Source organism: Calidris pugnax, unplaced genomic scaffold (genome assembly GCF_001431845.1).
Source record: "Calidris pugnax isolate Ruff unplaced genomic scaffold, ASM143184v1 scaffold68, whole genome shotgun sequence".
NCBI lineage: Eukaryota > Metazoa > Chordata > Aves > Charadriiformes > Scolopacidae > Calidris > Calidris pugnax.
In genome coordinates this window covers 5,107,547-5,120,033 of record NW_015090921.1, presented here as the reverse complement: position 1 = coordinate 5,120,033, position 12,487 = coordinate 5,107,547, and the positions used below count along the sequence as shown (strand labels likewise).

The 12,487-nt window shown below is 38.4% G+C and overlaps 1 protein-coding gene across 1 annotated transcript in view; it reads left to right on the top strand.

Annotated features, from left to right (window-relative positions):
- The window catches only part of LOC106892737 (spectrin beta chain, non-erythrocytic 5-like), a 121,871-nt gene that overhangs the window by 12,541 nt on the left and 96,843 nt on the right, over positions 1–12,487 (top strand). The window contains exons 14-20 of the mRNA XM_014950154.1: positions 571–687; positions 1,296–1,456; positions 3,163–3,295; positions 4,119–4,264; positions 4,990–5,104; positions 7,089–7,199; positions 8,359–8,538. Coding sequence (XP_014805640.1) covers positions 571–687; positions 1,296–1,456; positions 3,163–3,295; positions 4,119–4,264; positions 4,990–5,104; positions 7,089–7,199; positions 8,359–8,538 — 963 coding nt within the window. The remainder of the gene's footprint in view (positions 1–570; positions 688–1,295; positions 1,457–3,162; positions 3,296–4,118; positions 4,265–4,989; positions 5,105–7,088; positions 7,200–8,358; positions 8,539–12,487) is intronic.

Here is a 12,487-nt window from a genome sequence, read left to right as displayed (position 1 = left end):
GCTTTGACTTGAGTAATGCAATGGATCTTGAACTGGCCCTTCATACTGGAGAATTATGACAAGGAAATCAGAAAAGATGGGATCTCTTATGCCATCCAGTCTTTGCCTGATCCAGGCACCAACGTTCCAGGCAACAAAATGAGAACTGAGAAGCTCATAACACTCTTTCACTCTAAGAGTGAGATAGGATTTCTGGCCCTATTATTTTCAACAGGATATTAGACTGTTATGTTAGCTTGTTTTAAATAAAAATACTGCATGCAGGAAGAGTCAAGTAAGGATAGTGATGTGAACAAAGAGAATTGAGACAACTTGCTTTGATGCCTGGAGAAGACTTTAGTTCTCCTGCACTGAAGTCTTCCATCTGTGGCCTCCTTCACTTTCATATGATTTCACAGAACAAGAGTGTGGAATAGTAGTTCTTGGGATTAAATATTCTTTATTTATTATTTAATAAAACATCACAGTAAGTCTTACAGTGCACTCTCTATTTAGAATGTATTAGATCAAAAAATTTTTGTATTATGAAAGTTGGGGTAGAAACTAATTTTCTTTCTGTTTAACTGATAGTTTTTAATGAATACTTCAGACCTGGACGCTTGGATAGCAGAAAAATATCCACTTGTGACAAGCAAGGACTATGGTAAGGATGAAGATTCAACTTTGAAACTCCGCAAGAAACATAAGGTATTTCTGCACTTAAATTCTGTATGCTGACCTGATCTTCTAGTCTGTCTGTGGTTGTAAAATTTTCTGTCTCATTTGTACTTAAGTGTCCAGCCATCTACAAGATATTTCACATTGATGTGTGTCTGCGTGTGAATGGACTGATAGAAGAGATCAATGCAGCTTACTAATATGGTTGGAAAAAAAATAGTTTGGGGAAAAGGGGGAATGGTGAATATTCTCTAATTTTTTTGAGACACAAACTGAATATGATCTGGTATCTGCTTTTTAGTCTCAACAGGTACATGCAGAAACCTTTTTTTTTTTCCCTAGAATCAAAGATATGGATAGTATATTATTCCAGGAATACTTCTACCTGCCTAATAATGCAAAAGGAATTTCTAATTGTCTTTATTCACCTAATTTGTTTGAATTTATGTACTCCTTTTTTTCAAAAAAAATGTTGGTAGAAAATGATCTAAAACTTATCAAGTCATGGAAACATCACATGCTTTCAGAAAGTTTTCTCCTGTTTTAACGTCTCAATGGCTACACCATAGACTGGTGCAAAAGTTCAAACAGTGCGTGTCTTGGAAAATTGACTCTCAATCCACTATTTTCTCTGCCAGGCACTGGAGCATGAGATTGCCATTTACCAAAATTTGATGACAGAACTGAGTGAAAGTGCCCAAACTCTTTGTGCGGGCTCCACCCAGTATGTTGAGGTTGATGCACCAAAGGAACAAGTTCATTCCAGGCTCCAGGAACTGCAGGAACTAGCAGCAGCAAGGTACAGACTGGAACTATCCCTTGGATCCTAGGTTTGATTCAAAGCCCACTGAAGTCCATAAAGGTTATCTCCAGTTATTTCACTGGAATTTAGATCATATCCAGCATCTCCTCTTTTTTTAGTTGTATTTAGGAAATTGCTTGTTTCTATATTAGAATTCTGTGCACCTATGAGCTTTTTATTATTGCTAAGCGAGAACTCTACATTTTATTCAGGGAGTTTTGCTACGTATTAAGGATTTGAAGCCCTCAGATTTCCTCTTTACAAGATGATGAAGGGTAAAGTGACTTGAGATGCTGGATTCTGACTTGCATTTGTGGTATTTGGAGTGTGCTATCAAGAGGAAAAAATGGTTTTTAAAAGGCTTTGTTAATGTTGCTTGAAAATTACTTAATTCATTAGATAGCAGAAGGGAAATAATTACAGTTACATTTTATACCCAGTTGCTGTGCTAATATCGGAAGTGGTTTATTCTTAAATGTAATTTACTTTTCATTTCACTTCCTTTCTCTTATTGTTACAGTAAGATTTTTACAACAGGACAGTTTACTTGTACACAGGGTTTTTAAACCATTCTGGTTTGTTGTGAGGAAGGAATAAATGTCTGAACAGTTTCAGTTTATCTTCCAAATTTATCCTTTCAAATTTTGTGAAATTTGAAAAAGAATGGGGCTCTGCAAGTAGACTAACAAATAAATGAGTCTGAATACAAGAATAATTAAGCCTAGAGGAAATGCTGATATTTTGTCTTTTGTTTCTATTCTTGTTTACAATTATAAAAGTAAAAGTACTAATAGAAAATACTGTGAATGAAAAGTTCAGAAAAAGAAATACTCAATCTGGAAATATCAAAGTGCTTGTGTGTCTTGAACACAGAAATGTTTTGTGGTCATTCATGCTTTATGTTAACCTGGGTCTCATGGGGCTTTATTGGTGCTCTGGTTTGTACCTGTGATCTGCATTTCCCTTGGTGGGCTTCTCAGCAAGCTACATCTCCTGTGGTGACCATCTGCAATTCAAACAGTGCAGCCAAATTCATCTTTCCTGGCATATTTGCACAATGGCCAGGCACTGTTAGCAGCTGGAAAATTGGTATTTTCTTTACTGTGGAAGGCCTGTAATATGTCAGGCTGTATTATAAGATACTCTAGATAATCAGAAATAAGAAAAAAGTTGCAGCAATTTTGCTCAACAGGCAATATGAACAGAATTGCGTAAAATGGCTTTCATAGCACTTGCCTTTCTGGTGCACCCATCCTCAGTTAGTAAGATTTCCTTCTCATTTCTGTAAGTACTGCATTATTTTTAGAAAGACAGATCAGAACAGATCTGGGAAAAAAAGAAGGGTATTGTTATGGGAACAGAAAAAAGAAACCAACCACCCAACACATCCCCCGTGCCAAAAAAACCACCAAACCCCCCCAAAAAAACAAAGAAAAAACAACCAAAACCCAAACAAACAAAAAACCAGGGAGAGAGTTCAGCTAGGCACAGTGCTTTTCTGGGAAACTTGGCCAATGAGTCTAACTGGCTGACAACTGCCATCCCATAAACATAATTTCCAATCTTGAGAAATAAAGTCAGCTCTCATTGAAAAAAACAAGTCTTTGGTGAGAGGTTTTGGAGATTAATAGGAAGAAAGTTACTGATTGCCCTCCTCTTGTATTCCCTTGGTCTAATTGTATTGTCTTGTCTCCTCCCAACAGAGGGAAGAAGCTGGATGAGACTCTTGTGTTGCATGAGTTTCTACGAGAATATGAAGATCTGCAAGACTGGATCACTCAGCAGAAACAAATAGCCAGCTCTGAAGACTATGGAAATGATTATGCACATGTCTTGGTGAGTTTTTCAAGTAACAGATCAAAAATCAACCAAACTGTGTGCAGTGAAACTTTAAAAGGATTCTAAGGTTGTCCTTGAAATCTTATAGGACAGAGTAAGAAATTTAAGTATAAATAGCTGGGAGAAGGAAAGAGAGAAGGGTAAAGAGTGGGTGGGAAGGATTGACTTGTTATGGCAGGCAGGCAGCATTGCCTAACACTTACATCCTGTTACTATGGGGGCTGAGCTGCAGGAAACAACTGCATGTTAAAATGTTTACACCTTCAGACTGCAACTCCTTTCTATTTTTAATAACCAGGTATTTCAGTGTGGTGTTTGTTAAGGATTTTTTTCATCACAAATGTTGATGTATGGACATCTACAGCTATTCTTCTTCACATGGCGCAGAAACTGATCTAATGTCAGCCCGTTAGAAATCAATAGCCATTCAGAATCCTCATTTTCATAATTTATTGCAAAATATCTTATGCCCTAAATCTTAAAATTGGACTGCATTATTCAGTTATAGTACTGAATACATATTTGCATTTGTGAAGTGAAAGCATATAATTTAATAATTGAAATGCATTGTACATTGGATGTTTGTTTCTAGCCCTGGTAATAGTGTTTCTGCCTCCCATCTGCATGACAAACCTCGTGTTTTGCTAAGAGTTTGTAGCTCCTCGTGGTCTTTAGAAATAAAATGCATTCATTCTCTGCAGTTTCTCCATCTCCAAGTTTGATCAGTCTTTTGGCTGTGCTCTGATAGCTGAGCAGGTACATTTGGAAAAAGAGAACAATCTAAATGTCTTTTTTGTTATTGTTGTTTTTCCTTCTAAAGCAACTTTGTGCCAAATATGACACGTTCCGACACCAGTTGGAAGGAGCTGGGAAAAGGGTTGTGGTTTGCCAGCAGCTGGCAGACAGCTTGGTCAACGGTGGGCATTCTGAGTCCCGGGAGATTCGGCAGAAGCAGAAGGAGCTAAGGTAGGAGACTTGTGTTAGCCCTATAATGCTTTGTTCTTTCAGCTCACTCTTGAGGATGAGGAAGTGAGAAGGAATTAGAAAAGGATAAGGCATGTCCTCCCAATCCTCTAATTGCAAAATAATGTGGTTTGCTCACTGAAACAGAGCTGCTGTGATGCCTCGTTTAAAAATAGCCGACTATAATGCAGACGTTATCTGCTTGCTGATTTGGCTTCTTGTAAATTGCATCAGAGGTACTTTACAAGCGAGGGGTGAATGAACTTCCCTTGCCCTTTGAAACAGGATCAAAAGGCTAGAAGTTTAGTTGCTCCTTTATTGCTTCTGATTTTTGAGTTTGAATCCCATGGCTGCTCTGCAGAACAACATTAAGATGTTCCAAGCTTCTTATGTCTGGCATTGGTCCAAACTGGGCCAGAAGAGAAGCATGAAGGAATAGCAGGGGCTTACTCAGGTCCGAGTCCTGCATATAAAATGTGAAAAGCATATTGGAGAGGTGTGCCCTTATATAGGACCATCTATTTAGGTGCTTGGAGTAGACAGGAGACATGGATGGAGTGGAGTGAGAGACATGCTGCCCCTCAGGGAATCATTCAGGTAGAATTTAATGGCAGGAATGAAAAACAAAGTTAGAGGAGGTCTTGTTTTCAGTCTTTCTCAGACTGTTAATCTCCTTTACTCCTAGTTTGAAGGTTTTACATGTTTCTTTTCCCTGTCCTCTCCTGTAGGAACTCCTGGGAGGAGCTCTTGGAAATTACTAGATTACGAGGTGAGCGGCTGAGAGATGCTGAGGTGATTCACAAGTGTTTCCAAGATCTGACAGATGCTCTGGCCCATATTGAGGTAAAAAAAAAAGGGGGGGGAAGTCTCATATAATGAGAACTTCATTTCAGTTTAATTTGTGGAGTATTCTTATGATTCTCAGCATGCTTACTACTGACTTCTGAAATATCTCAGTAAGAAACTGTGTGGTTACTCACAGTGTTAAAAAAACAAAAGAAATCCTGTGTAATCCTTAGATGCCTGACTGGTCATCTTATGAGAACCATGGGTGAGACCAGGTGCAGCTAGAGCTGCTGATCTGTGGGATAAGCCGAGAAGACCAGGGCTTGAACTAAGTTGTGTCACAGTTCAATGCATATGGTAATGTTTGCAGTCATCAGGCCTGACTATGAAAGTGTTTACTGCCTTGCTGTGGTGCTTTGTACACTATTGTAGCTTTATGTGCTGAAGAAAGAACTGTCTTGTGAAAAAGGCATTTGTCTGAATCACAGTGGCCATTAGTCTGGAAGATTGTCAGGCAATCGTGTGACCTGATGCAAAAAGCTGAGCCAAAATTCCTTTCCTCTCATTTCAGTGCCCACTACTGGCAATAATTTCAAACAGTCCCAGTGTGAAAACTCAGGGGGGAAGTCCCAATGAAAATGTTAAGGCTTCTGTTCTATCTGAGCATCCTGAAGAATTTCACAGAGAAACCACATCCTTGCTGTAATGAGAGGTGTTTCCTAATACAAATGCATACAGGAGGAGGCAATCCAACAGAGCTTGCACTGTTTGCAAGGCAACAGGGCTTTGGCATGTTATGTGTGGTAGATTTTCTAGTTGCTTATGTTGGTAGAGGCTGCCTTATTCAACTGTTATTCCTGTTTTCTTTCCCTGTTGTGGATGGAAAATCAAACGGCACAATATTTCACTGTATACCAGCTGGGATTTTCAGAACCTGGTGCATATTTAACTTCAATGATGAACTAGTTAATTCTGTGGCAGTGACAAGTGGTAGTTCAGAAACACTTCACAGTCCAGCTGTTGGTTTATCCCCATGCTGAGTTTGACCCAGGCAAACAAATACACACTTCTTGCATAGCATCTTGTTAATAAGCTTCTCTGCTGAGTGGGAGGGCAATTCAGTCATCTTGCCTACCCCTTCCTGTGTACCCCCTCCTCAGATGTCTACCAGGAAAAGCCGTTTCTTAAAGCAACATGGTACTAGAAGATCTTGCTTAGGTCATCAACTCCAGTGCCATCATATCACAGGCAACTACAACATGCATCTCCTTTTACAGCGCCTTACCAAGATATGGTGTTGGTACCCCAAACCAGCCTGGGAATCTGTTACAGAAATGTATTTCTCCTATGGTTAGAAATGTTCTTCTAATTTTCACCTAAATGGACCTGGAACAAATTTCAAATCATTTTATTCTAGCAACAGTGTTGTCCTCCAGCTGAAATGCCCTTTCTTTTTTGCTTACTGTTTCCCAGTGCATGTCTGTGCAACAGTTAAATCCCCTCAGAACCTTTGTTGAGCTAAATAAATGTTTGTCTCCTTTTATGTGATGGTTTCTCTGTTTCTGTCATCTTCACAGTAATCTTTCTTTGCATGTATGCCATTTTTAACTCATCTTTCCTGAGCACATGTAACTAAATTTTTATCTAAAGGGGGTTCACAGATAGACCACTTGTATGCCAAATAATGGCCTGAAACTGTTGGTTGTTAATGCTACATTAAAAATTCACTATATGTCACTGCAGTAGCTATTCAAGATTGATTCTCAATTCAAAGCCTGGAAGACATTGTCTTGTGTTGTCTGATCAAGAAAAGACTGAACATCTCACAGTCCAGTTGGGTAACTTAATCCCTGAGATACTTAGAAGTGAGTTACTAGGACAGATTTTTCCAGTTTCCTTTTAGCTATTATACTTGAGTAACACAGGATGTCCTTAACTGTGCAGTATGAGTTGCAGTACACAAAATGACTGAAGTAGGCTTGTGGTGTGTTTTGCTTGGAAGTAGAAAGTAACAAAGCTTTCTCTGATTTCTTCCTTCTAGGAGAAGTCCAAAAGTATTCCAGATGATGTTGCTAAGGACATGAGAGGTGTGCAAACCCAGCTCCGGAACCATGTGGCCCTGGAGCATGAACTCTCTGGGAATGAGCAGCAGGTAGTGAAAGTCATTTGTGGTCTTTCATGTGTGGCCAAAATTCAAGTTTCCAAGACAATCACAGTAATAATTTGGTATTGTGGACCAAATTATTACAGGCTCTCTGTGAGAGCTTGGAAGTGTCTAAGGGTCTTCCTTAGTCTTCTGCTTTTTTAGTATGTTCAAGGTTTGGTGGCAATGATAAAGTAGGTCTTTTGAAATCTTACAAATAAAGGACGTATTATAATGATCACTGACTATTGAAGTGATTCACAGGGATATTTTTGATCACTGCTTGAAATGTATGATTATGCCAGGATTTATGATGCATTTATCCCCCTTCTTCAAAGTGCTGAGGGTGATTACAAGGAAAAATCCAGAATCTCTTTTATGTGCAGAGAAATGGAATATTCATTGAACACAAAATGCACTGATTAAGTATAGAGAATTATAGAAGGAAGGATGGGGCAGCAGTCTGGAATTTTCAACAAGTTTAGAGGGGTGGGAGTTAGACTGTGAGAAGAAAGGTCTCGTTATACAAACTTGTGAAAAATTTCAGCCCACGAGAACAGCTGTTGTTTAGAATACTTCCTTGTACCTAGGAGATTTGCTTAGCTTCAACTAGACCAATAAAACAAGTATTTTTTCTTCATTTAGTAAATGTAATGGTAAAGTTAAAAGAGCATGTGTTATATTGAGATTACTGAAGTAGTTATCCCAGTATCATATATGAGTGCCCTCATATCCTGGCCTTGTGGTAGATGATGCTAGAATTGGATCCCACCAGCAGCTTGTTACTTTTGAAGGTAAAAGGGCATGAGACATGCATGAAGAGAATGCAGTCACAGTTAATCTATATGGTCACTGGGGAAAACAAGGTATGGTTAGCTATTATTTGCATTACTTATGTAATAAGTGATACAGTGAAAAGGAGAAACAAAATCTACCTGACTATTTGAAAAAACACCGTTGTGATGAGCCTTTGCAAACACTGGGTGTCACTGTTATTCCACAGAACTGAAATTAGGGAAGCTTTTATTCTGCATGAGAAAAGTTACGGCAAAAAATGTTGCTTGAACTGTAGTTTCATGTGCAATTAACATAGCCCTTATCATAAGTTTTCTGATATTAGCTCTGTGACACTCTCATTCCTACCCTCTTCTTTTGTCCCTACATATAGCTGCAGGAGCTGATCCATTCTGCAGATCACGTGCTGACCCATTGCTCAAAGAAGCAGGTGGAAGACCTGAAAGCAAAGCAGCAGGCAATTGTGACCAACTGGAGGGCCCTGAAGTCTAAAGTGGAACTGCGCAAGAAATTGCTGGAACAAGCACACAAGCTTTACCAGTTTCAGGCACATGTAAGTACTTCTTTCCATTGGTACACAGGGGAAAGCTGCCTTCAGTGTGTGTGAGTCATAGGTGTACTTCCCAGCTGCAAGGGTTAATGTAAAATGTTACAGGTGCTATCTCTGTTGTTAATCCAGTATTTAAGTGCTTGTAGCTATTTAGAAATGTATTATAGGGTAGGGATCGTTTATCTTCTGTAGGAAAGGAAGCTTGTTTCCAACTGTGTATGGGATAATTGAGAGTTTTCAGAAATGGTCATCACTTTGCATGAACAGCAGTAGTCTTTTCAAAGACCCTGCAATTCCTACTGGGTGAGAGTAATAACACTAGATATTAGACTCCCATTTGTAATTTTAGCCATTTATAATGGCTACAGGTTTGTTCTCTCTCTCTCAGTGTATGCAATAACCCACAGTTAACTTAATTCATGGAATGTATCAAATACAAGTCTCCGGTCTTTGCAGCAACCTCTCCAGTTGCTCAAACACAGTGACATGCATACATTAGCATAATACCATCATCTGCAATGCACAGTAGTTTTCTCTCCAAAGAACTCAGTAGGTCACTGAGCTATGGATTGCCACAGAATATTTATCAATTGTCAGCAATCTCAGTGAAGACACTTGAGTGACACCACTGCAAATTAGCAGATTATTGCTGCAAGTGTTGCATTAGTGGGTACTAAAACAGCAAGGGTGCCCCTTTTAATCATGAAGAAAGTTGCTAATGTAGATTTCTAGAGTACCTTTACATTCTTTGAATTCTTGAATTGTTCCAGGTATAACTTCAGTGTCAACTAAAGATACCTCTGGTAGTTCACTTTCTGTTTCCTTGTTTGCTGGGAAGCAGAGAATATCCAGGATATGCTCACATGGGAAAAAACCTTCCCACAAGTTTGTGTTCAAGTTGTGAGCTGGGATCAAGACCACAATAGAGTGTACATCATGCTTTTGTTTACTTCTGCACATTAGGCTTATCCACTTTAAGTCTCTTCAAAGTGTTAAAACCAGCATAACATGTCATATTTAATCCAAAAATACATTGTACCGTTAGACATGTAGGATGTTTGTGGCACTTTTTTGTGAGAGTTTGTTTGGTTTGTTTTTTAACTGCTAAGAATCCATTCTCCTGTGCAGAATTGTTGACGGGGAAATAAAATTAATTAGAATTTGACTTAAGGAAAATTAGATTGCTTCTACTGATGTAAGTGAAAGGTTCATTTGTCCACTGTCTTTCTGACAGTGATCTAGGGATGACAGAACAACACAATCTTCTTCTATTATGTTTTCTTCTAACATATATTAGATATTAGATTCTGGAAGTCTTCAGCCTGGGGGAATCTTCATCAGGAGACAGTCTTGATGGATTTATCCGTTAAAACATAGTCACTCAGAGTTCACTTTGTTATTGATTTCTTTCATAACTTATGCCATAAATTTAATTATTTACTTCAGATAGAAAATGTCCTGTTGGTGGGGGTGCTTTTTTCTTTTTATTCCTGGAGCCATACAAAATACCAGTCTGAAATCGGTCTGAAATCTGTGATGCAACCTGTGATCTGAATGGTAAATCTATAGCCCATTTCTTACTCTGGCACTGTGCCCTTTCCTCTGCTTTGGTAAATTTACAAGCAATGAACACCTTAAAAATATATAAACCTATCAGTGCTTAATAGAGAGGGCTACACAGTCATTAAGGTGCTTTCTTAACATCATAAAACAAAATGACAAAGCCAGGTGAGATGCTTAGATGGGATAATGCCTCAGGCATTTCTCTGTCTCTTTGATGTCAGTCTACTGGCAAGAAGTATCCCCAGTCCTCTCAATTTTCACCTCCTTTCCTGACAATAATTCCTGAAAAAGTAAAGAGCTGTTTCTGGAAATTCAGTAAGCTCATCTTTCTGCCCAGAGGGACAAGGTAGGGTTATACAGCCATAACTAATGACTGAAAGAATCTCAGTATCTCTAGGGTAAGTTAGAGCAGCTTTACTGCAGAATATCCCCCAAATTGCTGAGTGCAGAGAGGCAACTTTGCTCCCTTTCCTCTTTCAGCCATGCCAAGAGGTCTACAAACTTAGTGTTAGTCACAGCTGCTCAGTGTACTTCTGTTCATTAGTATTGTTCATACGCAGTCCATGGGGCTTTTTCATTATGAAATTGTATGCAGAAGAAGTGAAACAAAAACAAATCTGCCCTTCCATGAAATGAGAATTCTGCACAATAATCTAGCGTATCTGCTTGCATCCCATCAAGTATGATTTTAGTCTGATTAAACAGCAGAGCTGGCTCCAACTGACAACACATAGTAACAGCAGAGGGCTCCAAATCTTCCAAAAAAACTATCAAGCCAGACACTTAAAGTGTTTCTGAATGGTTTGAGGTTCTTGTTCTGAAGTTTCTGCTAGGATCTGCACGTCTATCAGTCAGGCTCTGCTTAGGAGTTTCCTGCAGACTGATGCCTAGTCTATCCTTAAATGTTGCTGGCAGTAGCAGTCCAATAACCTATTAGTGGCTTTTGAATTGTTCCATTGCATTAAATATCCTGAGATTTATGGATTTCTTCCTAATGCTTAGCTTAAAATCTCAGGGAGTCTAAGACATTTGCAGTGCCAAATGCAATTTCAGTGTCTACAGTGACATCCAGATGTGTCTGAATTAGTTCTGCAAATCAAAATGACACCAACACATGTGCACTATGTGGACCCCTTTAAAAAGACCACAGTCCTTTTAAAGAGTCGTTTAGTAGCTGTGTTCACTGGCTTTAGGAAAAAAGTATTTTGTCTTTAAAGCCTAAACTCTTAGGACCCCAACTTGGCCATTTTCAACTTTGTAGTGCTTTTCTGAAACTATTTTTTCCTGGCCGGATGGTTCACAAGCCAGCTTTGAGCTATACAAAATTTTCATGATAGGGATAAAAATGGGTAAAATGGAACAGGCAAGAAGCTATTTCCATTACATAGTTTCCTTCAACGGAAAAGACAGCAACCATTCACAAGAGAAAATTGTCAGGAAAAGAGCATTTTTCTTCAGCGCTTATTATACCTAACAGTCTCTTAAAAATACACTTAAAAACTAAAAGACTATTTACCACCTCAGAATTGAATTGACTAATCCCAATACAATTAAACTGTAATGAAAATTAATTAATCATCCAATATGATCACTAGTACAGTCCCTTGCAGTCCTAGTTTTTACCAACTGACACATAAGAGCACGACATCTATTACAGATTCTAACAAGATGCCTAAAGTAAGTGGACTGGTGAAGGTGCAGAATCAAGTGCAGAGAAAGACAAACAGAAAATGTCAATTTTTTTTTTGCTTACTCAGGTCTCTTCAGTCACAATCAGAAAATAATTCTGAGATTTGTGTAAGATTTTTATTGCTCATAATTGCCTCAGCTAAATGCTGTGGATGTTTTAAGATATTGTAAATATGTTTATCAGTTCCTCAGATTTTGAAAGCAAACTAGCATTACATCCTTGTTCCTTCCAGAATTGTGTTTCTGTACCAACATAATTCCACAAAATTCAGGAGCTGAATCTTGCATACCTGATATGCTTAAGCAATTTTTTCTCAACTGTGATTTGCCTTTATTCCACCTCCATTAGAGTGAGTTCATCTGTTTTCACCTGAAAATTCTCACTCTCATTTTAGTATATGTGTACAACTTAAGTTTCAAGTAGACTTGTATTAACCAAAGCCACAGAAAAATCAGGTGATAATTATTTTATCCTCTGTGAAGGAATAACACCAGAAAACACTTAAAGAATGATGGACTGAAGGGCATTAAATTGTATCATGTTGTCATTTATGTGATATGACACAGTTTGAATACGGTATTACAAAACATGTATGTTTTAACACAGTATGTAGAAATACCTACAGTCATGTTGTCCACCCTTATTAAAATTCATAGAAGCGCTCTAAGCCCTAATGAAATATTTTCTTTGTTATCTGTG